The sequence below is a fragment of the Puccinia triticina genome, chromosome 15A, assembly GCF_026914185.1.
Source record: "Puccinia triticina chromosome 15A, complete sequence".
Taxonomy (NCBI): domain Eukaryota; kingdom Fungi; phylum Basidiomycota; class Pucciniomycetes; order Pucciniales; family Pucciniaceae; genus Puccinia; species Puccinia triticina.
Window position 1 is genome coordinate 4,264,534 of NC_070572.1, and position 26,407 is coordinate 4,290,940.

Consider the following 26,407-nt stretch of genomic DNA (forward strand, 5'->3'; position numbering starts at 1 on the left):
ATACCGGGCCCGGTGTTCCGGTACTCCCAATCAACCACCGCAAAATGATTTTTTACTATCGCATGGGGCCATGGAACCAAGAGCTTCCCCATGTGCCATTTCCACCTTTTTTGACCGTAGATTGTATCGCATCCCAGTTATGTACTTCTCTACGCAACTTGTTAAGAATAATTATGATCGTTCAAGCTTGAGTACACGTCTAGTTTTCTCATCGTACACCTTGTGTTTTCTTTCATCTCTATCTCCCTGATCTTTCCTTTTTTCACCCAAGTTTGTTTCTGAATCACCGCTGTAATTGTATCCTGTGCTCAGTCCGAGTCTTGTAAAGCACACATTTTTCCTGATAAAGAATTCTCGCATGAGAGTTTCGGACATGGCAGGCCTCATCTTGTTTATCCGTCCTCCGTAACTCATGTGTTGATTCTCAAGCCCCCCGATCCCCCCGGCTCCGCAACACTCCAAGAAAAACTCTCGACTCGAAGTCCGGCCTCCACGACCGATGGCGGCCCAACGTTGTCCATCTTTTGGGAGGCGCTTCTTGATATCTTGAGAGTCGCTTAAATATTCAAGACCCTTGGCTTCTAATCGATAAGCCTTGCATCATGTGCATGCCTACCATGCTCACAATCAGCTGACTCGGGTCTTTGTACCTTTTGCCACAATTGGTTCATATTTAAATAAGTGATAAGGAGCGTGAGCAGACAAACACTGAGCTGTTGATCAGGTGATGTAAATCAGAATATTTATGTACAAAATACCTGTCGACCACAAAAGAGAAGATTGCTCGAAAAACTTGCGCATCCCACGCGATTCTCAAGTGTGGATCTTGCACATTTGGTCCAATCATGTAAGCGCATTAACGGAGTTTAGGACCAGATTGTCTTGATGGGACCGTAATCTGGCGTGGCTTTGGTTTGGCCATTGGCCATCATCATCCAAAGCATTCTTGGGCCTCTAACCCTAACATCAATCCGCGCACTCTTGCCAATGACTTCTTGGAGGAAGCTTCCGCTGTATGTACGACCGGCAGGGTGCCTGTGATTTCCGATGTCATTTTTCGCGCAAGTTGATTGCTCTCTGGTGCACACTGCATTAGACAGTGTGACCGATCGGCTTCACGTACATAATCTCGCTTAGAAGTCACTGAAAGGGCTGTGAAGGACACCCGTGATGTAACAGCGGCCGGTGGCGGCAGGAATGGGTTTTCCACGCGTGAGCGCCCAGGCACATCCATTCTTTATCTAATGCAGTTGCTTAAGCACGTAAGGCCAAAGAAAAAGTGGAGATGGAGCAAGAACACAAAAAATGCCAACACGTGTCGAACAAATATGGATAATGTAAACATGAGAGAGTCAGAGGGACTCCAAGATAGCCTTAACTGAGCTTTGGTTGATCCGGCGAGCAGCAATATCCTGCTGCAGACCGTAGACTAGAGCAGAGGATGGACCTGGTTGGACAACAAGGCGTTAAATGCATCCATGGGGCATCAAAAGAGAAACAGCGCGTGAATGCCTTACGTGGAGCCAAATTCTGCGCTAGAAGAAAGTGTCGCAGTCTGGCCATTTCTTACCCGTGCCATGTGTGGATAGTTCCAAAGGATTAAAGATTTGTTTGTGTTCCTCCTTTTCCACGTGTTAAATGTAAGTGCGATCAGCGCTTTATGGTCCCGTGCCAAAAGGTCTTCCCGTCTTGGTCTCGAGATCATCACCCGCAGCACCGGCTGAACAGACGGACAAACATCAACAGCTTCAGCGCCGCGTGAGTTTGTCGGCCGATGTCCGACTCCCACAATTCACTCCAACAAATCATGTGTTGCTTGCGGGCTTTGGTTTTTTTAGTGGCTCGAGGGACTTCAACATTCTCGGCGCCTCGAGCAGCTCCCCTTTCTCATCGCGATGATTGATGCGTCCAAGAGATTGGCACTCACTATTATATTCAGCCATCAAACTCGGCAAAACACCCGTGGACAAGACCATTGCGCTTGTGACCCTCCGAGCCCCTCTTTTCTCTTGACGTCTTGAATTTGGCCTTGTGCACAGGGTTTCGATAGCGCTCCTTCCACCATACAGAATCATATCGAGATTGGCAGCTTTGGAGTCTGATACAGATTTCTTTTTCATGTGATAGATCTAAGGTCAATTTACATATGTAATAATGTACACAAGGAAGAAACTTGGGAAGTCTCTTTTTTTGAACAACCTTTGAGATAAGATGTACGCTTTACAACGAAAAAAGAACATTGGGGAAGACCAGAAAGACGGTGGTATGTACAGCGGTTTCTGCACATGTTTAACTTGGTGGGCACAATTGTACACGACAGAATTCTCGGTGATCATCCGGCGTGAGATTGATCGGTCCCTGTTCTCCGGGCTGGTTTGTTAGGCTCCGCCTGTCGTGCCGGGCAAGGTGGATAGGCTCTCTTCTTCTTCAGGGATTGATTCATGAGATTCCCCTAGTTGACCAATGAATTCACCCAGGGAATTCTCGCACCTCATCCTACACATATTGTGGCCTGGCATCCAAGCGCTACAGCGCAGTTGAAATTTCAATCCTCAAGTTTTCAACGAATGCAGATTGCTTCTGAGGCCTCTTGAATGAATAGGAGCAAGTTTCAAGCGGCGTCAAATGTTCATCCCAGGATTTCTTTTCTTATTGAACGTCTCGCTCGTCATTATACAACCCCCGTCATGTTGAGTTTGAATCCTTAAAAAAACGCAATTCAACTGAGATAAGTATAAACACCGAATCGGGTGACCAAGCTAGAGTAGGGTTAGGCCGAGAGTATACATCCATGCTCAACATTCGATCCCAAATTGCGAGCTCTTCAGGAGTTACATGGAAGTCAGGCCCTAAAAAACCATGTACGACCATCGCGGATAAACTCACGTCCATAAACATCCAGTTTAATTGTACGCGCTTCCGTACAAACCTATCGGAAATTGTGAGAATAAATAGAGAGAGAGAAAAACATCAGTCAAAGATACATAACACTCTGGAATCTGGATAGATACATCGCATAGGAGACCATGATCGCCTACTGGCATTGCATGGTTATGGTTTCATACTAATGGCGCGCACAATGATGCCATCTTTAGTCTTTTCTCGAATTGAACAAAGTCTCTTGAAGCTTGGATGCTTTTGAAAGGAGATGTGACATGAGTTGAACTGGAAGAATTCTGATCTGTGAAGTGGTTGGGAGTCACGCAAATTTAAAGGCGCGTCGAAAGCACCCAAACATTTGTGCAGCTTTCACAGTACACATCAAATTAAACATTTAAGCTTTCTGTATCAGATGTGTTAAACATTTTTTTCTCTTTTTAAACCACACGTTGTTTATGTAAACGGCCGGTTATTTGTGGATCCTCGATATCAACAGGGCCTGTAATACGTAAATACATAATCAATTGAAAGACGGAATAGAGTTAGCGTTTGATTCAGTTTGACTTTTGCTAAACTCATTTTGTCTTCACATCCACTGAACTTGGAGGCCATTAGGAGGCCTTGATTGGGCGCGGCGTGTTGAGTTGATCATGATGCCCGTCGGTGGTGTTCGCCTGGCCATGCTCTGTTCCGCGTTTTCCATGCTCCCGCCGTTATTATCTCCTCGACTCTGATCTGCGCTGCGTCTGCGTGAGCATGAAGATGGCGACTCACAAGGCAGTGTAAAGTTGAGCAGACGACCTCGGTCAGTTTTGTCCGAAATCGCTTATGAACAGGTTTTTTTTTTTTTCCATTTGAGTTTCCTACATTATAACGTCAAGCAACGCCCTTCATTTGCCTGGGTTTGAACTCTATTTTTTTTTCCTATGACACATATTACTGGTGTAATGACCAGTGGCGAGGGCGTGGTGCGACTCGAGGATACCAGCCTTTTAGAACTTTCTCAAGGCTCAACACGAACCGCCCGGCCAACCCCACTTGCCTCGCAATTTATTTATTTATAGTCCCTTAGCAGCAGCACCGTCTCAGCCCGAGCAGAGCCACATGCCCCTTCCGCCTCCCATCCCCACGTCTGTAGTAGCAGTGTGGCTGCTGAGTTCACAAGTCCTCTCCAGCTGGCCCTCCTCGCGCCTCACTTCCTCTCCCAGCGAAAGTTAAGTACAGAGAGCCAGGCGACGATCGTCATTGGCGTTCATCAGTATCAGTCCTTGTCTCTTACCCTCCGCTTTATCCCCCTTCCACTCAACCAGAATTCTATATTTTATCCCCCTTCTTCAAGCTGAGAGCTCGTCATCATCAAGCTTACAGCTTATCATTACAAATTTCAATCAAATACACCACCATACTTCCACAGTACTTATCTTCATTTTCTCATTTCGACATTGTCTGTTTTTCTTCGTGCTGCTCCGTCTGTGCTTTCTCTCTTCAACCAGCAAGTGTTTATTTATCTTCCTCTCTTTTGGGCCATCACAGACACCCCACCGGGACTACCGAAACTTCCCGCTTGCTCTTGGATACTCTAATTTCTTGGATTTGCCGGCCGGTTCCCCAGGGATTTGTTAGGATTTGTTCCGTCTTTGGCTCTCAACACACGCCAGCTTCAACTTGCGCAGTATTATCGCCGGAGCTTCCACGCAGGAAAGAAAGAAGCAAACCAAAAGACCAAAGATCGAAAGAGTAGGGCATAGATGGCCGCCACCGGGACCGGTTTAATGAAACTGCCCTCGTTGGGCTCGAGCCCGCTTCACAGACATGTTGTGCGTTGGTGAAGTCATTGCATTGCCTTATTCCTTCTATCCATCTTCCTTCACCCCTCCTTCCAAACATTTACTTTGCCATTTCCCAGTGTGCAGTGGGCCAGAAAACCTTCGCGGTCATGTCCACGTGCTTAGATTGTTCCGCCAGTCCACCTAGGAGCTCACAACGTGCCGGCGTGCCGTGATGCCTGCTGGAGGGCTCTGCGATAATCCTTGCACCACCAATTGCTCTCCTTCCTGTCTGTCGCCATCGGCTTGACTACCCAAGTCTGTTGCCATGTTCCCTCCTGCTTGATGCGGTTGCTCACTGTGAGCTTGCTTCTCTTCCAGCCGATCAGTGCCGGCGATTGCCCACCCGACCGCCGCCGAGCTTCGATTACCGACCCCAGCTTACATGCTCACTCATTCTCAACGCTGAGCATGCCCCCCACCCCGGCCAGCAGTCTCCAGCCACATGGAAGCCTTGGTGCGCGGAGTACCACCCTGCCTTCGCTGCGGGAATTCAATCAGCATCCCAACCGCGCCGAACCGGAACAGCCTTCACGAACCCTCCAGCTCCCGTGCCAGCCGGCCGAGCACGGCTCATTCAGCGACCCGGCCGCCCGTCGTCGTGGAAGTGCTGCCGATCTCGATAACATCCTGCTTAACGCCAACTCGCCCGACCACCGCTATCATCATCCCCATCAGCACCAACATCCCCCAACTCCTGACTATCCGTTCCCATCCACCGCCAATCCTGCCCAGCCGATGGCTGAACAGCAGCAAAACAGCCATCCAGCCCACCCCTCCGAATTCGGTCCATCCACCGGGGCACCTACTTCGCCTTCGTTCCACATGCACCCGCAGATCTCGAACCCTCCTTTGTCCCCCAGAAGCTTCCCCTCCAACCATTCCATCAATCAGCACCCCGAGCTCAACGCCGTCTCTATCGGTCCAGTCACCAACAGACGACCCTCCTCCGCCATGAGACGCAGGGGCTCGCGCGTCAATGAACTGGATAACGGCCAAGCGGAAGATCCGTCTAAACTCCGCTCCTCTCAGGGTTCTGGTGCCAACTCGGGCGGATCGGAACATCCTCGTGGCTTTCCGCTTCCAGGCGGGTCACAATGGCCTTATCCAATGGCACACCACCGGCACCATTTGCACCAAAGACCCTCAAGTCCAATGAAGCGTCGCCACAGCAGTCAGAGTATTTCTGATTCGACTGTCCCGCCTCCGGTCTATCACAGTTTACCGGTCGACCAAAATGGACCAGTCGATCATCCTTGGAATTCACCTGGTCTTCATTCCAATCATTCTCCCACGGAGCCATTGGGGGAATACACTGTCCCTCCTAGTGGTAATCGACTTGACGCGCGCAGGCAATCTGCGACCTCGACTGTCAGCAGTAGCACTGGGACATGGTTCGATCGGAGGCAAAGCGGGGAGAGTGGCGGATGCGAAGGAGCGGATGACAACCAGAAGTTGATACCTGATGATCCGTTGCGACATCGATCTTGGTCATCATCCTCTAATCCACCATTCTCGCCAAGTCAGACTGCGGTAGCCGCGAGCATTGGGAATTACGCGTTTCCGCCATTGCCACCCGGGGAGTCAGCCGAGGGCCGACCAAGCTATCGGGCTGGACTTGGTGTGGTAGCTGATCACGGGGGATGGAACCTTCCGAAGCCCACCTCATACGATGATCCAGTAGCAGGCCGTCGTGGATCGGGAGTTGATGAAGTACGCGAACTCAAAGACAGATTGGCCGGCACGCGGCTCGACCGTCTGCCGCTTCACTCACGCCCTGTCCAGGAGGAAAGCGACGCTCACCAACAAGAGATGGACTATATCAACCAAGGTAGTAGACTTGGTACAGGCGGGGCCCTCAGTCCCTATTCTCGCTCGCCAGAATTGAAGATCAGTCACAAATTAGCGGAGCGGAAACGAAGAAAGGAAATGAGAGACTTGTTTGACGAATTAAGAGAAGTCTTACCCGCCACAGACGAAAGGCATTCGAAGGGAAGCAAATGGGAAACCTTAAGCCGAGGTAAGCATCGCAACCATCTAGTGGTGGACAGTTCTTCATCTGATTGTTCTGGCCTTTCTCCAATTCATCAACTAACCAAAATGTAATTTTATTATGTGGTAGCGGTGGATTACATGCAACAAATTCGACTCGAAAACGAAAGGTTGAAAGCAGACAATTTACAGTTGCAAGGTAGACTTAACTCGCTCAATGGCGCTCGCGTAAACGGAACGGAGCAAGATCCAAATCAGCCTCGATTTTCTAATCATGATGGCCATGGTGGATTCGGCTAAAAAAACAAACCACCGAAGAATTCACGTTTTCCTTTTATCTCTCTGCCTTCTCGTTTATTTTTTCATTGAATTCGTTCATCGTTACATTCCTTATTTCGCTCATGGACTGACATGGAAAGCAGGAAATCCACAAGTAAATTAAAGAAGAAAGAAAGTGAACTAGAAAAACATATTGCTTTGCTGACACACACCGCGGAGACATGGAGACTGTATTTTTATCGATCACTCGTGATCATCGTTACTGCTTTTTTGTTTTGCTTTGTTTTTGTTACTTGAAGAGTAATTATCAAAATCTTGCGCCCATGATCGATGTGTTTAATTTCGTAGCAGATAGGGAAACCTCTTGATTTTATTATGTTCACTGAAGTTTCGTCTGGAAAAATTAGATAAATTCATTAATGTGACTCATGAAACATGACCTCATAGAATTGACGTCCTGGGTATATCTTTTGTGATCGTCTGTCTGCTACTAATATAACCGTCTGAATTCGACAATTACCATTCAGTTCGGGACTTGCTAGGACTTGCTCCGCCCTATGGGATCAAAAAATGTTGACTCTGCGCGTTATAATTAGGCTATCAACGTTTTGACATGCCTGTCAAGACTCGGGAATTTTGGGACCTGGCGGCGCGCGTTCTCCGCGACGATATCAACAATGTGTCATCCATCTGTGAAAAACAACACAATCCCTGGTTTGCTGTTTTTTTTTTGGTGCTGGGAACTAGGGACTCAGGAGTATGGAATAGTGCAAAAATAGCTAATATCGATACAAAAGGCATTCATTTACGTTATGACATGCTAGGACGCGTGGTACTCCTCATTTCATGCGGAACAGTGTCCTTGTCAGCGGGTCATTGCATGTGTTGGATTGGGAGGGTCTAATGAGCTTTCAATGATTTATGTACCACTCCTGTTTCAGAAGCCGATAGACTTGCATTATTCGGCGCGAAAATTCAACAACGAAGGGTGGTGTTGGGTTTGTGGAAGTGTATCTTCACTGTTGCAGCTGGTTCAGAGCAGCACTGTGTGGCACAATCCTTGCATTTTTGTTATCAATAAATATCATCAAGCGAGCTATGAGCTCAAGGTACAGATTTCAGGGTACAACTCTAGTAGTACAAGGCATTAAGACAAATGCTGAAAGATAGCTGAAGCCAATTCCAAAACCCATGGATGCCATCTTATCTGCGGAGCTGAAGAAGAGAGCGTCTTTTGCCTTTGGCTGTAAAGACATATTGGTTTAGTTCCAATGAATCATGAAATCAATCAGAGAGGAATGATGAAACTTACCGGGTGGAGGTGTAAGAGCTTGAAGGTCTTTGGCTATTGAGTGAGTGAAGAGTGCGGTGAAGGAAGTCATCATCAGCAGCTGGTTCAATGACAGTATAAAAGTTGAATCCAACAAACTTACGTGACATTTTTGACACGGCATCATCGAAAAGATTTGCGTCACGAGTGATTGGGTTCTCGGTGATCCTGTCGAGCTGAAAGCCAGCAGTAGGCCCACTACCGGCTGGGGCAGGGTCATTGTAAAGCCCTTGCATTTGGGTGAAGGCCATGCAGCCACCGAAAGGCCCGCCAGCATTGCCCTATCGGAGAATATTCCAAGGGATGCTTGTCAGGATAAATGCTCGAGCTTACCTGGTGAAAAAGTCGAATGACTAAATTACTCACGTTTGTACACCTGACAATGCAAGTCTGGCCGTCAGCACCACCTTGACATCTTGTACCTTGGGGAAGTTGTGCTTCCAGCGAGTAGTCCGTCGGTTTGGCGGTGGCAGTTATATTAGCGGGCACATTGACGGTGACTGGAATTGTGGCAAAATTGATCCCATTGGCACTAGTATCGATTCCGCAAATGAAGGGTCCACTTCCTGAAAAAGAAAATGCCGTAGAAATTAGTTTGGGCTGTTTGATCAGTTACAGATGTTCAAATAAATTCTTGTGTACCCTTAGGATTGATCACGTGTGCTATCAATTTGATATGGCCATTTTGGCCTACATCCGGTAGCCCTCCGTCTTCAGCTATCAGTGAAGGACATATTTCAAATCGTTAGGATAAGATGTACAGTTTTATTTTTGAGTGATTCACTCATACCTTTATCGAGGGCCTTCTTCATGTCCAATTTCCCTGACAAGATCGTACGTCCACAGGGAGAAGCAGCTCCGTTCTGGATCTCGGTAGCTTTGATGATTGCAGCGTCAAGCAAAGCCGGAGGCCTATTGGATGAGAGAATACGTTAGTATTTGATAAATGGCAAAGATCAAACGTAGTCTTATTTAGGAACGAACGTAGATATGTCGCGTGGTGCACCATCCATGGTACCAAAGCCTTTTCCCGTCAGTCCATTTGTTTGGCCGTACATGAAAGTCATCACCACTTGTCCATGGATGTTTCCGATTAAGAGAGCAAAGGAAACGGCCAAGACGCTGATTGAACGAGACATTATTGTGGATTAAATATCAATTAGAGGTAGCAAAGAGCACCAGGCTCGATATAAAAACTTAGACAGAGAAAGTTGAAGAGGGATAAGTCGGAGCAGATGATAAATACTACGAGCTAAGATTAAGTCGGATTGGATACTGAGAACTGATAAGATGAGAATAATGAGGAGAACTTTGCGGAGAGCAACAGCGGGTTTTATATTTTGCAGAGAGGCCAATATTCAACTCGCCAGCTTGCTCGGCTTGTGTAGCCGCCCCTGCTACTAAGCCTACTTAGCCTTGACACCACCTTGGTGTCCTAGACCAGGCTGCGAAGCTGCTGGCGCCACGCGCTTACACCACAGCTCGAATCTGAACTTCGAGTTGCGTTGGCCCACCTGCGGGGTCAAAACGCGGTCTGGTTTGATCTGCCTGCCGCGAATTCGACTGCGGAGGCAGGTCATCGCCGGGGATGGGTCAGAGTGACGTTGGGCTGACCCATCCGACGCGAATGTCATGCCAACATCGTCGACGCATTGCGTTGGCATGAGAGTCGGGTCAGTTAAGAGTCATGTAAGAGGCATGGCCTGGGCTGAGCAGGGGGGATGGCATCATATTCGGGCGTCTCTAACTTGAAGGTGGGAAAGCCTCGAGAATGAGTGATGGCATCCGTTGCGAGTTGGCAGAGTAGCGGGAGACATTCGGAAGGCCTGTCCTGATCCCGTAGAGCTGCTAGAATAGTTTGAGATCCATTGGATTCGATAAGAGAGGTAGAGATAATGCGGGAAATGTTAGTCTGGGTCAGGAAGTTGATGGATCGGTTGGATTGAAGGAGGTCCATGACGGCAGTCCTTTCCGACAACAGTCGCTTTGGACCCCCAGACCATGTCTTGGCTAGAGCACGTCTTCGGACTCGGTCGAGCTCGCGACCGAGGGGGATTACATTGTTGCCCATGTGGATGTATTGCACTTCACTTTTGTTACTAAAGTAACACTGGTTGTTAGAGGAACCTAGAGCCTGAGGACCTAGAAAATCTGATGCGGTAAGAGTCCCGATCTTATGCGATGACAGCGTTCAGCTTCTTGATAAATCCTCCTAGTGCAACATTTTTTGCCTTTAAGACTGAAGCCAGTTCAAGGCAATTGTTCTGTAGTTTTCAAACAACGACCCCGCTCCATCAATCATTTGATTATCCTGAAGCACATCTTTTTCTTCTTTGAAGCTTCATCAAGTAGGACTTCACATCCAAATTCTCAAAACCCTTAGGAAGCCCCATATGTCACAGCCAGCCAGTACCTCGCTGCTTGACCAGATTCACGTGACCGCCGAGGAACGTGAATTTGGCTGGAGCGGAAGTCTCAGTGGAGTAAGGGGACTCAGTGAACGGCAGGCGCGGCGCATATTACATTTCGAAAATTCCCTCAGGCAACACCTTGAAGTCGACAGACCCGACATCCAGCCTGAGCGGAGTACGACATCTAGTAATGAATTCGGAATGGTCCACTCTGTTAGTGTCAACTTTCATGTGCATTATTTTCATCCGCGGATGCTTAACCCCTCAAAATCTCATTAGACAAAAGAGCCTTTGGAGGTAGTGGCAGCAAGACATTGTCGGGCGACATGCACTCGTAACCCATTCAGCCCCTGTATTTTGAAGCCACGGGCGTCACTTCCTGAGTATCAAAGATTGGCCAGCTCTAGACTCAATCGATCTCTGCGCGTCAGTCGTAGCCAATCGTCATTCTTACGGTTTAGAAGCTTGAAAAAGTCCAAGTCTGAGGAAAGTACCTGGTCAAGTGAATCCGACGAGTTAACATATCTTATCGCTCGGGAGAAGATAGACAATTCAGACGTTTTTACCGCACAAGAATCAGGCACGGCGAATCTGGAAAGGAGCCATTCCAAAACAGGTTTACGTGGTCTAGTGCGCAAATTGGTCGGAAGCGCATTGCTCAGTCCCACGGCCGATCGCTCTCCAAGGAAGACGAATCAAGATAGCAATTTTACAAAAGACCCCTCGCCTCTTTATCATTTGTCGCATGACATGGTTGGTGCTGCATCTCCCTTTCCAATGCGACCCCCGCTTTACCTAGGTTCAAGACATCATTCTTCATCTCCAAATGGAGAGTGGATAGGCGTCAGTCGGAAGGTGGTCTCAGATTCTTAAGACAACAATCTTATCATTAAATGTAGATTCTAGGATATGTTTGTTTATTTATAGCAATTAGCAGGATAGGCGGCAAAGATTAGAGTTCATACAAAAGTGTGTCTTTACTGGCCTACTTATCATATATATTTGTATTTTTACAACTGTAGAATTTCTTTCAGTTTACCATCCAATGTATTTCATCTTAAATTCTTCAACTTCTGAAAGGAAGAAAAGGCATATAGAAAGAAAATATTTATTTAGTATGTCCCATCTCAGGGAGCAATCCCCCTTTTTTTTTGCAAAATTCAGAATTAAATACAGGATCACTGACCATCAAGATCTGTGAGGCTCCTAGAAGTGATCTAGACCCCCAGCAAAGAGGAAAGTTCTTTACTGGCCTACTTATCATATATATTTGTATTTTTACAACTGTAGAGTTCCTTTCAGTTTGCCATCCAATGTATTTGAGTTTAATTTCTTCAAATTCTGAAAGGAAGAAAAATGAAGTAGAAAAAAATATTTATCTAGTATGTACCATCTCAGGGAGCGATCCCCCCTTTTTTCGCAAAATCCAGCATTAGATATTGGATCACTTCGCATGCAGATCTGCAGGGCTCCCAGAAGTGATTAAGACCCCAAAAAGCTAGATTTACCTGCAAAATCTAGACTTTTTGCCTCCAGACCAACATTCATGGGGGTCCCAGATTGCACGGCAAGTCCTGTCAAAATCAAAAATGGGATGATGAAGGCCAAGCACATCAGGAGCTATGGCATCCTCATGTCAAAAGTAATGAACTCAGACTTTTAGAAGGTAGCGATATAAGTATCTACACTTGATACGACTTGAGCACCGACGACACACTAACCTTTTAGAAGGTAGCAATATAAGTATCTACACTTGATACGACTTGAGCACCAACGACACACTAACCTGATCGTAGCGATGAGTGTTAGTGTTGTAGCTGTTGAGAACTATGAGTTGATTAACATTGCTCTTACACACCTTTTAGAAGGTAGCGATATAAGTATCTACACTTGATACGACTTGAGCACCGACGACACACTAACCTAAACAATGAGAAGATTTGTTAAGAAAAGGGATACAATGAAGTGAGATATCCTAATGAGTAACAGACCTGATCGTAGCGATGAGTGTTAGTGTTGTAGCTGTTGAGAACTATGAGTTGATTAAGGAAAAGAGCCGATACATAATTGGAGCCGACATTTAAAGGATCAACTAGGTTTCGGAACAACTGCGGCACAACTGGTAAGAGTAACAAAGCGTAAAAATGGAAAGGACCCCGGACGACTACTGTAAGTTCAATACCCCCCCTCGTTTTCAGTTTTCAGCTTTGAAGTCACGAAGTTGATATCCGAGGTAGCGAAGGAACATTTGATGACGACGATTAGACAGGGATTTGGTGAACCCGTCTGATTGATTTTCATTTGTTGAGATGTAATTGATTTCAACTAAGTTATTGTCGACAGCCTCGCGAATGAAGTGGAATTTAACGTCAATGTGTTTAGAGCGCTGTTGAAACAAAGGATTTCTCGCCAAAGCAATGGCGCCTTGGTTGTCGCAAAATATAGGGATTGGATAAATTGGTAGGTCAAGGGAAGTGAGAAGCGTGCGCATCGAGATTGCTTCTTGGACACCGTCGTACAAAGATTTGTACTCGGCTTCAGTTGTTGAAGAAGCCACCGATGGTTGCTTTTTAGCTCGCCAGGAAATAATTGAATTACCCCAGCGGACGAGGTAGGCGGAATAAGAACGACGAGTATCAGGACAGTTCGCATAATCGGAGTCAACATAAATCGCAACTCGATTTTCATTACCGCCGATGTTAAGAGAGAAGTCAATGGTTTTGGAGAGATATCGAAGCAAGTGTAAGAAAGCACGCCAGTGAACAATGCCGGGGTTTTCTAAGTGTTGAGAGAGCTGAGATACAGCAAAGGTGATATTGGGCCTGGTAGCGACTGCAGCCCAGTTAACTAAACCGACTGCTCGCCGATAGCTGATGTTGAGCTTTTTGAAAACTTCGATTTCTTCAGGAGTCGCACGAACCAATGTGGTATTTGGCACCATCAGGGTTAGAACCGGACGACAGTTTGTCATGTCGAATTCGGAAAGAATTTCGGAAATGTAATTTTCTTGAGATAGCTCCAGATGATCGTCTGCCCGAGAAATCTTCATGCCAAGCAAAGAATTAATGGGGCCTAAGTCTTCCATTAAGAATTTGCTGTTAATAAAGTTTTTGAAACGCGCCACATCCTCAGAGACAACAACAAGATTGTCCACGTAAACATGCACCATACAGACCCAGTCTGGATCAGCCGATCTGAACAAGCATGGATCGTTTGGGGAAGGGAAAAAATTGACTGATTCGAAAAATGCCAAAAGTTCTCGATACCAAACCCGAGGGGCTTGCTTCAAACCGTAAATCAATTTTATAAGGCGAAGACAGGTCCCTGGAGGTGCTTCTAAACCTTGAGGAATTTGAAGAAATACAGTTTCGTCCAATGTGCCGTTTAAGAATGCGTTCTTGACGTCCATCTGATGGATGTCCATGCCGTTGTTCATGCCATACGCCAAAACCGACCGAAGAGCCGGAAGGCGACCAGTCGGAGCAAAAGTTTTGTTGTAATCGATACTGTCTTGTTGCGCACTGCCTTGCGCACAAAGTCTTGCCTTGAATTTAACGAATTGACCTGCCGCATTGGTTTTGATGCGAAACACCCACACTGTGCCAAGTAGAACATGATCGGACGGAATCGGAACAATTTCCCAAACGTTCAAGCAATCCATTGCCCTAAGTTTGACGGAGATAGCGTCCAGCCAGTTCTGAGCTTCAGTCGAGTTTATCGCGGCTTTGTACGTTTTAGGTACCAAGTTAGCCTCCGCTATAGACAAAAAACACAAGCTTTGGTTGAAGAACGGCACAAACCAAGGCTCAGTGGTGAGCTGTCTGTTGACCAGATGAGCTCGTTGCTTTGTCGTCAGAATATTGGCCGGGTCAGTTGGATCCAAGGAAATATTTTTCGGAGCCGGCTGATCCGCAGGAACGTAATGCCAACTGGGTTTTGCACCCGTTGAAACTTTTGAATTTGAAGGGGGTTGGTAAAGATTTGTTGACGGAGACGAAGAAGGTGGTGGATGAGGGATAGTTGTGGAAGCGGAAGGAACAAGAGTGGAAGGGGATATCACTGCCGAAGGGGATATCACTGCCGAATCTTGATCTTGCAAGACAAGAGGCGCTTCAGATGACGTCATTGAGTTATCTGATGACGTCAGTTGGTGATTATAAGGCAAAACAAGATGATTGACGTCATATGAGTCTTGAAGCTTGTCCAAACTTTCTTGTAATTCAGGATAGGCAAGATCTTCCGGGGAGATTCCTGGAAAACATGACTCATCAAAGATGACGTCATGACTGTACTCAACCCGGGAGTCTGTCGTAAGTATTCTCCAGTTAGGAATACCCAGCCTATACCCTATTAAAACCCCTGTTCTCAAAGTATCACCGAATTTTCCCTTCCTTCGCTCTTTAGGAATGTTAATGAATGCTCGGCAGCCAAACACACGAAGCCGACCTAGGTTAAAAATGTGTCCGAACCACACTTCATGAGGAGATTTCCAGCCGATCTTCTTAGTTGGAGTGATATTCTCATAGAAAATTGCTGTGCTAACAGCCTCTCCCCAAAGATTTGCTTGCTTAAGAAGTGCTCGCGCTTTCTCGCTTGTCGTCCGATTTCCACGCTCAGCAATTGAATTCTGCTGCGGCGTATAAGGTGCCGTGATGTGGTGAATGATGCCTTGATCCTTCAAGTAGGTGTCAAATTCTCCTGAGCAAAACTCGCCCCCACCATCGGTGACCAGATTGATGAGTTTTCGTGAATGAAAAGTAGTTACTTCATTTACATATTCCTTAAATTTTTCGAGTGCTTGATTTTTGTGAGTTAAGATAAAAACATGTTTGTACGCTGAGAAGGAGTCCGTAATTTTGAAGTAATAAGATGCTTTGCCAACAGTCGAGGGAGTAATTTTCCCGCTAAGATCCATGTATACATAGTCTAGAATACAGGTTGGTTTGGGGAGACTACCAGAAAATGGTTGTCGCTGTGATTTTGATAAACTACACGCTTCACAGTCTATGGTGGAGTAGCTACAGTTAAACATTTTAGCTAGTGCTTCTCGGCTAGGGTGTCCCGCTCGCCTATGAAGCAATCGAGGATCAATGCTTTGTTCGGCTAGAGAATTCGAAGATGTAGACGAACCTTGCACCACGAGCGATGATACAGTCGTGGAACGTGATGGCTGAATAGCAGCCGCTTGACAGACAAAGATGTTGCTTTGAATCTGCGCATTGAAGAGAATGACGTTCTTCACAGAATCCTTGACGAAGTATTTTGAACCGTCACGACGAATCAAATCGCAGTTGCTGCCGGAGAGTCGAGCAAGACTCAAAAGAGCATGAGTCAAACCGGGTACGTGTAAAGCTTTTACCGTAAAAAGTTTGCCGTTGTCGCTTTTGATTTTGATTAAACCGCGACCTTTGACCGGCAAAGATTGACCACTAGCTACATTGACCGTTGAATCGAAGCTTTCATATTCGGAAAAATATCGACGATCGGAAAACATATGATCTGAGCAACAGCTGTCGAGAAAGATCAACGCGTTGTTTTGAACGACTGCCAATGCTCGCGGATCCGATACACAAACATAAACACCACTAATGTCTTCGGAGGTTACAGCGTTAGCTTTCTTTGCTTTCGCCAAGAGTTGACGCTTTTTGTAAGCTTCTGGCGCCTTGTTGGGATAAAGCTTATAGCAATTCGCTTTTGAGTGTCGACCATTCTCATTGTGACACCCGTCCTGACAGTTGATGGATACGGTTTTTAAAGCAGCTTCAGATTTAATGGTAACTGAATCTGAGTCAGTAGAAGTGTTGACGTTACTCAAACTTAAAGATTTAGAGTTGAGATATTGTTTAACTGTGTCGATATTGATCGGACTCTTATTTAAGAGAAGATCTTTAGTACTCTCGAGCTTGGGAGGAAGAAGATTGACGAGGTACTCCGCTAGAAGATGTTCATCAAGAGTACGTTTTTCCAATTTGACAATTTGAATGCCAACCGAACGAATATGAGAAAGCCCCAAATCGATATCGGTAAGGAATTTTTCCAAAGATGAGGTATACCTGATCTTAAGGAAATCTTGATAAACCACCAATTGATTCTGAGCAGATGCCGATTGAAAATGCGCAATCAAAGCTTTCCAAATCAGATGAGGTTCCTTTTTGTTTTCTTCGGTGATAAACTTAGCGTAGTTTTCTACTCCTAAGTTTCGTCCTAGAATACCAGCCGCGACTCCCTTTTGAAGTTTAAGAGTAGCCTTGGCGATAGGATCCCTCTCGGTGGTGACCAAGTCAGATAATAAGTGATCATCAACACCCTTCTCCAAGCAAAACGAGAACATGACGTTACGCCAGTCATCGAACGTAGTTCTTGTGAGAAGAGGAAGGCGATGAATCGCTTTATCGGTCATTGCGTATACGAAGAAAGAGTTTGATGAGGTTGCAGATTTAAGCACCCACTGGGCTCATAACCTAATGAACTCAGACTTTTAGAAGGTAGCGATATAAGTATCTACACTTGATACGACTTGAGCACCGACGACACACTAACCTTTTAGAAGGTAGCGATATAAGTATCTACACTTGATACGACTTGAGCACCAACGACACACTAACCTGATCGTAGCGATGAGTGTTAGTGTTGTAGCTGTTGAGAACTATGAGTTGATTAACATTGCTCTTACACACCTTTTAGAAGGTAGCGATATAAGTATCTACACTTGATACGACTTGAGCACCGACGACACACTAACCTAAACAATGAGAAGAGTTGTTAAGAAAAGGGATACAATGAAGTGAGATATCCTAATGAGTAACAGACCTGATCGTAGCGATGAGTGTTAGTGTTGTAGCTGTTGAGAACTATGAGTTGATTAAGGAAAAGAGCCAATACATAATTGGAGCGGACATTTAAAGGATCAACTAGGTTTCGGAACAACTGCGGCACAACTGGTAAGAGTAACAAAGCGTAAAAATGGAAAGGACCCCGGACGACTACTGTAAGTTCAATAAAAAGAGGAAGAAGGATTCCTGATATAATACCCAAGGTTCCAAATTTAAAAGAAGAAATCCTGATAATCCAATCCAAGGGGTCCAATTTCCAGAAGAGAAGTCCAAAGTCAAGGTCCAGAAGGTAACCAAGGTTGATAAATCTAACTAAACAATTTTCTAAAAATCTTTACACTAATTATATCTAGAAGATCCAATATTATTAGGTTCTTGATTAATACCAAAAATTCACCTGGACACATTTTGGTAGTCAGAATTCAAAAATGGAAATACCGGAAGGTAGTTGGATTTACAATTTTTGCAAAAGTGGCAAAACAAAAAAAAAAAATCCTCTCTGCAGCGCCCAAGCCCCCCCAAAATTTTGAAGAGTGCAGAAAAATCTCTTAAGAGCACATGGTGAGCTGCATGACATTAGCAGACCTCAGTAATGGGGTCTGCTACTGTGCACGCATTTTGGCCAGTGTCCTACTAAGTAACACCACCAAAACCATAGCCGTGGTGCCTCAAAGGGTCCCAAATTTTACATTGAACAGAATAAGCTCTGAAATATAATATGATGAGATTCATGGCATTAGTAAACCCCAGGAATGGGGTCTGCTACTGTGTGCACATTTTGGCCGGTGCCCTACTAAGGAACACCACCAAAACCATAGCCACAGTGCCCCAAAGAGTCCCAAGATTTCACAGTGCAGAGATTAAGCTCTTGGAAGAATATGATGATCTGCATGCCATTAGCACACCCCAGGAATGGGTTTGGCTAAGGTTTTGGTGGTGTTCCTTAGTAGGACACTGGCCAAAACGGGCACACAGTGGCACACCCCATTCCTGGGGTGTACTAATGCCATGCAGCTAACCATATTGATTTCAGGGATTTTTCTGTGCACTGTCAAATTTTGGGACCCTTTAGGCTTGGTGGTGTTCCTTAGTAGGACACCAGCCAAAATGTGCGCACAGTAGCAGACCCCATTCCTGGAGTGTACTAATGCCATGAAGCTCATCATATTTTATTTCAGAGCTTATTCTGTGAAATGTAAAATTTGGGATCCTTTGGGGCACTGTGGCTATGGTTTTGGTGGTGTTCCTTAGTAGGGCACCGGCCAAAATGTGCACACAGTAGCAGACCCCATTCCTGGGGTTTACTAATGCCATGAATCTCATCATATTATATTTCAGAGCTTATTCTGTTCAATGTAAAATTTGGGACCCTTTGAGGCACCACGGCTATGGTTTTGGTGGTGTTCCTTAGTAGGACACTGGCCAAAATGCGTGCACAGTAGCAGACCCCATTACTGAGGTCTTCTAATTTCATGCAGCTCACCATGTGCTCTTAAGAGATTTTTCTGCACTCTTCAAAATTTTGGGGGGGCTTGGGCGCTGCAGAGAGGATTTATTTTTTTTTGTTTTACCACTTTTGCAAGAATTGTAAATCCAACTACCTTCCGGTATTTCCATTTTTGACTTCTGACTACCAAAATGCGCCTGGGTCAATTTTTGGTCCGCGTGACCCGGGCACTGAGAAAATTGTAGGAACTAGAAGCAGATATATTTCTCTGTTAGGAATCTAGTCTGTATACAACATTTGTGCTTTCTTGTGATTCAAAAGAAATGAAAAAGGTTTTTACCTAGAAGCAGAGTAGTGGGCCGCTGCCTGATAGATGAGAGAGAGAGAAATTAGAAGGTTGGATTGGAGCGTATGCTCTTTGGCGGATTTGGGCCTGAAGGTTTTCCATGATACGGACTAGCTTAGACGATGCATCAAGCAGACCGGGCTGTGAGTCACTCCTCTGTGCATTTTCATGTAGCTGATGTACCCGGCTGCTTACCATCTTTAAAAATGTTTTGGTTTGTTGCAATTGCTGCTTGGGTCTTGGTCTTGGGTCTTTTGCCTACAGGAGCGGAGTTGAGCTATGTATCAGCTTCAACCTTCCGTAAACTAGGTTGAATTCACAGGCTCATCTTTGGTTTTGCTTGATATTCTATCCACAGAGTTTCTCTGTTTTATCAATCTTGCTATTCTCGGTGGTTGGACCTGCATTCATCAGCAAGAATGCAATCAGTTTTTCATGACCCACATGAGCAGCTTTGGCTGCGAAAATAGGTTTGCTTTGCTTACCACGTTCCACAGCTTTTGTGGGTCGCGGCGCAATCTTAGGCCCCATTTGGAGCCAATATAATTGCGCAATATAATCTGGAATTTTGTGACATCTGATCAAGTTTTGGTGGACCTGATCAGATGTCACATAGGATATCACACAAAAAAAATCATATATTGCCCGGATTATATTGGCTCCACACAGGGCCTTAGACCATCCGCACCGGGCGCTAAGTTAGCCCGGATTAGGGCACTTAGTTCAACCCCGCAACCGCATTGGGTTGGATCAACTGGGGATCAACTTGACCCAAAGCTTGGTTTGGAGCTAGTGGGGTATAAATCTAGCCCCCATTAGTCCTTGGACTAACCTCTAAAATGAATATGCATCATGCTCAATGGCATGAACTCTATGTGTTTAGGTGCCAAACACATACCATACAGGCACCTAATCACATAATCTCCGACAGCCTTGGACCTCCCAATCTACACCGATGCAGTCGGCCACTCGGATTAGCTTACTCCGACCGCAATCCAAGCTAGTTAGTCCAGAATAACTTAGCAACGGATGCGGATGCTCTTAGGATTGTGCTGGTCGCCTAGGCCTGTATTCATGTATTCTCAGAGCATCCGCATCAGTTGCGGATTAAGGAGAGATTACCGTAGCTAATCCACCTTGGCAACCGCATTGGGTCTGATTTAGTTGGACTAAACTCCTCCTCAGAGTACGATTTGGACTAAGGAGGAGTAACTTTACTCCTTGCCTCTCCTTGCTAATCCTGGGAGTAAGGGCACTAGAGCTTGACACAGCAATGAGAGGAGCAGAGACCGGGATAGCACCAATCAAACAGAAGATTGACCCCAACACCATGGACATATTGGTGTTAAACAGCCAAATCTCCGACTCTAAGAAGACCTGGTGTGGTATGATTTATGTTTACCTATCTAGCTCATTTCAAAACTTCTCATGTATACACTCTCAAATCAACCAATATGGCAGCACCACTGGATTCTACGGCCAAAATTACACAGGACACCATGCAAAAAACACCTTACACCCCTCTGGATCAGAAGATACAACCCCCTCAAGACACCATCAGTCAGTTACATACACACAAACACCATACTCAGGTTATGTAATCTGTTACATGAACCACACTTACTCAGGACCATGTAATCCTTTACATGGACCACTGACAACTTTTCTACCCTTTACATATGTATTACCTCATCAGCTGTGCTCATTACATTGTGCTATGCAGTGTCATGCAGTGTCATGCAGTGTTATTCACACTTGATGCAGGCTTATGCAGTCTTATGCAGGTGCATTCAGACTAATGTAATAGGGGCTGCAGTCTGACTGTTGACAGATGACATCATGCAGGTGTCAAGATAGCAAAAACCCCTCATGCAGCTTGCAGATGACATCATCTGACAGGCCAGGCCAGCTAAAACATCTCACCTCCTATTTCTCACTATCTAAATTCCCTCATATGACATCATGACCTCATGTGACCTGTCAACCACCAGCCAAAATACCTCATTGTAGCCTTCAGGGCATCTAAAACCCCTCATTCTCTTGTTCCCCTGGGGCTAAAATGTCTCACTCTTTTCTATTTAAGGAGGCTTTCCTCCCCCCAGTTGTCATTTCTCTCAGCAGACTACCTGCACTCAGTTTCCCCTATAAAAAAGTACACAACTGCTCACTCCAGTGCACAATACATCAGTCACTCTATATTTTGGTTTTGCACACATTACAAACACTTACAAACAAAATAAAAACTCTACACAACACTTACATTTACATAACACGACTCTCTGAGAGGTTCTCCTTGGCCAAATATCACCTGGTTGAAGTCCAGACTCCTCACTCATAACACATTTTTAGCAACTTCATCACACCCATTGACAATGCGGCAATCAAGAGACCAAAGTCTGATTACGGCGGTGCTACGCTGGCAGAGAATCCTAACATTTGGCGGTTTATCTGGGAGTACGCGGTGTCCTTGGAAAGAATCTTGTTCCAGATCAAGGAAGCGGGGTTGACGGTCTTGGGAAAAAAGTTTGCCGTTTGTGTGCCGGCACTGGAAGTTCTGGGGAATGAGGTTTCAAAAACGGGTAGATTGATTGAGGAGGCCAAGCGGAACAAGGTGCTCAAATGGCCTACTCCGCTAACGGTCTATCACATACTGCAGTTCCTAGGTTTGTGTAGCTTTGTGCGGATTTTCATTGAAAAGTTTGCGGAGTTAGCAAGCCCGTTGAGGAAGCTCACGCGGAAAGACGCGGACTGGAACTGGTCACCGGCGTGCGACAAGGCGTTTGCGGCTCTGAAAGAGACGGTCGTAGAAAAAATTGTGCTGAAGGAGCTACGACAAGGAAGACATTCAATTGGCAGTGGATTCTAGCGAATTTGGAGCTGGCGGGGTCCTGACTCAGGAGGAGGACAGGAAAGACCGGCCGGTGTTATACGAGTGGGTTACATTTATGGAGGTTGAATCGCGCTACTCACAGCCAAAGTTGGATCTCTGCGGAGTTACAAAGATCATGCGGAGGTTGCAACACATCCTTTGGGGAGTGTTCTTTCAGCTCTTGGTTGGCGCAGATGATCAATTCGCCATTGCTTCCAAACGCGCCGATGACTAGATGGGTGGCGTATCTCCAGCTGTTCTCTTTTGAGGTAGTACATGTTCCGGGGAAGGCGTTTACTCTTCCAGACGCGCTTTTGAGGATTCCAATGGCGGAGGGAGCGGACCGTTTTACAGAGGCCAAGCAATTGGACGTGGAACGCCGGATCTTGGACGTACGATCAGCGGGGTTGTTGGAGAATGAAAGCAGACTGGACGGGCTACAGTTAGGTCAATCAGAGCGGTATTTGCTGTTGGTTCACTATTTGACGCATATGCGGCATCCGCCGGACGCCAGTGCAATGGATACAGCGGAAGTGCACTAAATTCTTTCTGCAAGGCGGCCAGTTATGGAGACGGAGCTCACCAATACCTTTAATGGTGGTAACTTTGCGTGCGGACCAAGAGCAAGTCTTGCGGAGCCTCCACAAGGATTTAGGTCATCAGGGCAAAGTGGAGACAAGGCGTTGGGTTAGGACTTGGTTCTGGTGGTCTGGAGTTACGCAAAGTGTTTGAGAATGGGTACGGAGTTGTGAGCCTTGCCAAAGGTGGAGTTTACTCACACAGAAGGAGATTGGACAACCCACGGGGCAGGACTCTTTTTTCAGCAGGATCTCTATGGACGTGGTTTACATCAAGGCGGGGAAGTTCAAGTATCTGCTGGTAGCTTGGGACGATCTGTCCGGCTGGGTGGAAGCACGGCCCCTGGTTAATCTCACAGTGGCAAAAGTGAAGCAGTTCTTGGAAGAGGATTGGTTTGCACAATTTGGGTGTATACGAGTCATCACTGTCGATGGAGGGTCAGAGTTTCGCGGTGGCTGGCAGAAACTTGTAGAATCTTGCGGTGCAAAGTTTGGACAACACATGGAGTACTATCCAAAGGGGGCCTGAATGATAGAGCGGGGTCATCAGCCTATCAAAAACGCCTTGGTCAAGTTATGCGGTGAAGATGGGAAGAAGTGGCAACAGTATCTACCTGCGGTGTTGTTTGCGGATCAAATTTCTGTTAAGCGGGGCAATGGGCGGACGCTTTACGAGTTGTTGTTTGGATGTAAAACGGTTCTTCTGATTGACATCAAGATGTTAACCTACATGTCTATTGACTGGTGGAAGATCAAATCAACGGATGATTTACTGGTGGCGCGGGCAGAGCAGCAGCTACGACGGCAATCCATGATTGCAAAGGCAGTCAAGCGTTTGCGGGAAAGCCGGTCTAAGGGGGTACGTCATTGGGACCATCAATGCGCTAGCCGGATTTGAGATGCTTTGCACAAGGGTGATTTGGTTCTGCTGTACAACCGGAGTTTGGAGTCTCAATGGGGCAAGTTGTTTGCCAATTGATGGAATGGGCCGCATCACGTGGTTTTGCAGTTTCTGGGTGGCAGTTATCAGCTGGAAGAATTAGATGGAACTCCGCTAATCCGGTGAGCAGCGGCGGCACACATCAAGCGGTTCTAAGCGCGGGGCACGACAGAGTTTGACCAAACGGCGGAGTCGGACGATTTGGAAGAAGAAATCCCCGTGACGGCGGATGACAAATCATCGGACAGCAAAGAGTGTGCTTTGGATTGCTCAGACAAAGGCGGCTCATCAAGCAGGGTTGAGGCTTCACACTCGGAGGGCGACGCGCCGGAGGCTCCTGTGTTACGGAGGAGTCGCAGGCTGGCGGAGCCCGCTGGGGACAGCGGTCCAAAGCCAGAGGCGGGCGTGGCCATGGCCGTGGCTGCTAAGTGATTAATTGGTGAGGGGGTGCGCTAGCTGGTCTAAAGCCAGAGTTACTAGCCACCCCAGAATGTTTGATACCCTATAGAGTTTGTTTCCTTTTGTTATAAGTTTCACTGGCTTGTTGTCTATCTGTATTATAAGAGTGGGGTACGGGGATTTTGAGAGGAAATCCTACTGGGGCGGACCAGGTAACTTGCGGCGTTTTCTGTATCAGTTTCTCTTGGATTGCAGATGAGTTTCTCTCTACTCTGGATTGGTTTTACTAGATTCTTTACGGCGTTTATGGCGGAAACGGGCTTCTCTACGCTGGATTGGCTTTTTTTCTTATGGGTTATGCGTCTCAGGATTCTTTACAGTGATATCAAAAAGAAAAAAAGAAGGATAAAATATAAAAAGAATGAAGTGTGGGGACTAAGTGGTTCTCATTCTGGGGTGGTCCAGCCTCAGGCACTGCTTATGTTTTTGTTTTGTTTTTGGAGTATCTTTAGCTCACTTCTCATTTTCTCTTGTATGGGTGCGGGCGGGACAAGAAACGTGTATATTTTCTTAAAGAACTCCGCAAGGGGTAGAAATAGTCTATATACAACAATAAAGTGGAAGAGACAAGCGGAGTTTAGGGAGAAGAAAAAGAAGGGAACCTAGCGGGTGTCTGGCTTAGGGGGGGGACCGGCTTCCGGCGCTTCCATCAACTCTGAAGGACAAGATGAGAAATGCCGAGGGTGGTGGTCGCGGATTCTCGTGTGAGCCACGATTTGAGCGACTTTGGTTTGGTCATTGTATGGGACGAGGATGGCGCGGGAGAGTGTGTTGATGAGATCGTGGTGAATCAATAACGAATCGGCCAGGATTTGTTGACGGCGGCGAGCGGAGATCGCGGTCTGCAGAAGGAGCGACATGAGGAGGTCCTGTTGGCGGACGATGATAGTGAGGATTTCGGCTTAAGGGAATACAAAGACTTTGTTGTTGGGCGCGTCCGGAAAGCGGTCGGAGAGTTGCGCGGTAATCTGTTCTGAGAGGGTACCGACATCCGAGAGCGGAAGATCCCGGGTTGACTGGAGCATGCAGGCAATCTCATCATTGGTTAACGGAGGAGCCACGGGCGGCGTTGCTTCGGAGTTCGCGGTCAAAGTGGTGTTCATGGCGTCAGAAGCTGCAGGCGGGACTGGATCCGCGGCGGGGTTTTCTGCAGGGGTGGGGATCTCAGGAGCGGGAATAACGGAATCGGAGACTGCGTCGGAGTTCGCGTCAGCCATGGTAAAGTCCACGACTGTGGCTGGAAACACGGAGTTCCAGTCAGTATGGGGTGGGCACAGCAAGCAGAGAACAATAGACTTAAGGTCCGGACTGAAGCGGCAACGCGGAGGAGATCCGGGGACCAAAGTTCTGCGTCCAACGGTGTGAATGGGAGACCGAGCTCGGGATTTGGAGCCACTGGTTCAGAAGCGGCGGCGTGGCAGTGAGCGGGATCTGGATTGGCGATCCGCTCGGTGGCGGTCGGAGTTAAGGCTCGGGGTCGACAAGTGAGGGGAGTTCCCCGACCAAAGGAATCGGCGTAGGGCATGGGCTCGGCGGTGGGCGGGCTGGACGGAGGAGGGTTCTGGGGTCCAGGGGACGGTGGGGGATATGGGACTTTAGGGGAGGGCTTTTCTCTCACTATTCTGGCATTCTACTTACTACAAATGGTACCAACATTGTACGTAGTAGCTGTTTTCTGGTGTGTCACTTTACGGATTACAAGTGTGCAGAGAGTTTTTACCCACCCTAAAAGTCATACTGTTGGATTTCTATCTCTTCCTTCTGCCTCATTGTCTCTCCCAGAGCTCTTGGTTGTCATTCTCATCTCACCTTATGCCTGTCACACCTGATGTTTCCTTTTAGTTTGGTCATGCTTCCTGTCTCACTAGCCATGTGACCTTAGATTAGCCCGATCAGCTTTCCAACTACTGTGTTTCCTTGTGCGCGCTTGCTCTGCTTGTGATTCCTTGACTGTCACCAATCTCTCCCCGAGTTCCATCTGATTCCATCACCTTCTATGCATATTCATTTCATTCTCAAACCCACAACTTGATCCTGTGTACATAGTCTATATCAACCCAGCCTAGACACAGTAATCAAACCTCATTGGTTCTTTCTCTAATTATCCACGCCTCCAATCTGAGCCGATCCGGTGAGCCTTCATCCCCTCACTGTCCCCTCTCGAGCCTAAAGGCTCATCTCTTGCGCTCTCTTCGTGCGGCAATCTTCATTTGAAAT

The 26,407-nt window shown here is 46.7% G+C and overlaps 4 protein-coding genes across 4 annotated transcripts; 2 read left to right on the forward strand and 2 right to left on the reverse strand.

Annotated features, from left to right (window-relative positions):
• Nucleotides 1-4,628: 4,628 nt before the first annotated feature.
• PtA15_15A429 (uncharacterized protein) lies at nucleotides 4,629-6,998 on the forward strand (the record flags this gene model as incomplete). Its single annotated transcript, XM_053163633.1, has 3 exons — nucleotides 4,629-4,697; nucleotides 5,028-6,726; nucleotides 6,829-6,998. 3 exons carry the CDS (start codon nucleotides 4,629-4,631, stop codon nucleotides 6,996-6,998), a joined length of 1,938 nt encoding a protein of 645 aa, XP_053027589.1.
• A 1,182-nt stretch (nucleotides 6,999-8,180) lies between these two features.
• PtA15_15A430 (uncharacterized protein) lies at nucleotides 8,181-9,446 on the reverse strand (the record flags this gene model as incomplete). The annotated part of the gene is made up of 7 exons (XM_053163635.1): nucleotides 8,181-8,221; nucleotides 8,290-8,322; nucleotides 8,411-8,588; nucleotides 8,674-8,873; nucleotides 8,950-9,024; nucleotides 9,098-9,219; nucleotides 9,292-9,446. 7 exons carry the CDS (start codon nucleotides 9,444-9,446, stop codon nucleotides 8,181-8,183), a joined length of 804 nt encoding a protein of 267 aa, XP_053027590.1.
• Nucleotides 9,447-10,700: 1,254 nt separating this feature from the next.
• PtA15_15A431 (uncharacterized protein) lies at nucleotides 10,701-11,591 on the forward strand (the record flags this gene model as incomplete). The annotated part of the gene is made up of 2 exons (XM_053163636.1): nucleotides 10,701-10,931; nucleotides 10,998-11,591. 2 exons carry the CDS (start codon nucleotides 10,701-10,703, stop codon nucleotides 11,589-11,591), a joined length of 825 nt encoding a protein of 274 aa, XP_053027591.1.
• A 13,217-nt stretch (nucleotides 11,592-24,808) lies between these two features.
• PtA15_15A432 (uncharacterized protein) lies at nucleotides 24,809-25,715 on the reverse strand (the record flags this gene model as incomplete). The annotated part of the gene is made up of 4 exons (XM_053163637.1): nucleotides 24,809-24,889; nucleotides 24,940-25,059; nucleotides 25,105-25,427; nucleotides 25,487-25,715. 4 exons carry the CDS (start codon nucleotides 25,713-25,715, stop codon nucleotides 24,809-24,811), a joined length of 753 nt encoding a protein of 250 aa, XP_053027592.1.
• Between the last annotated feature and the right edge of the window lie 692 nt (nucleotides 25,716-26,407).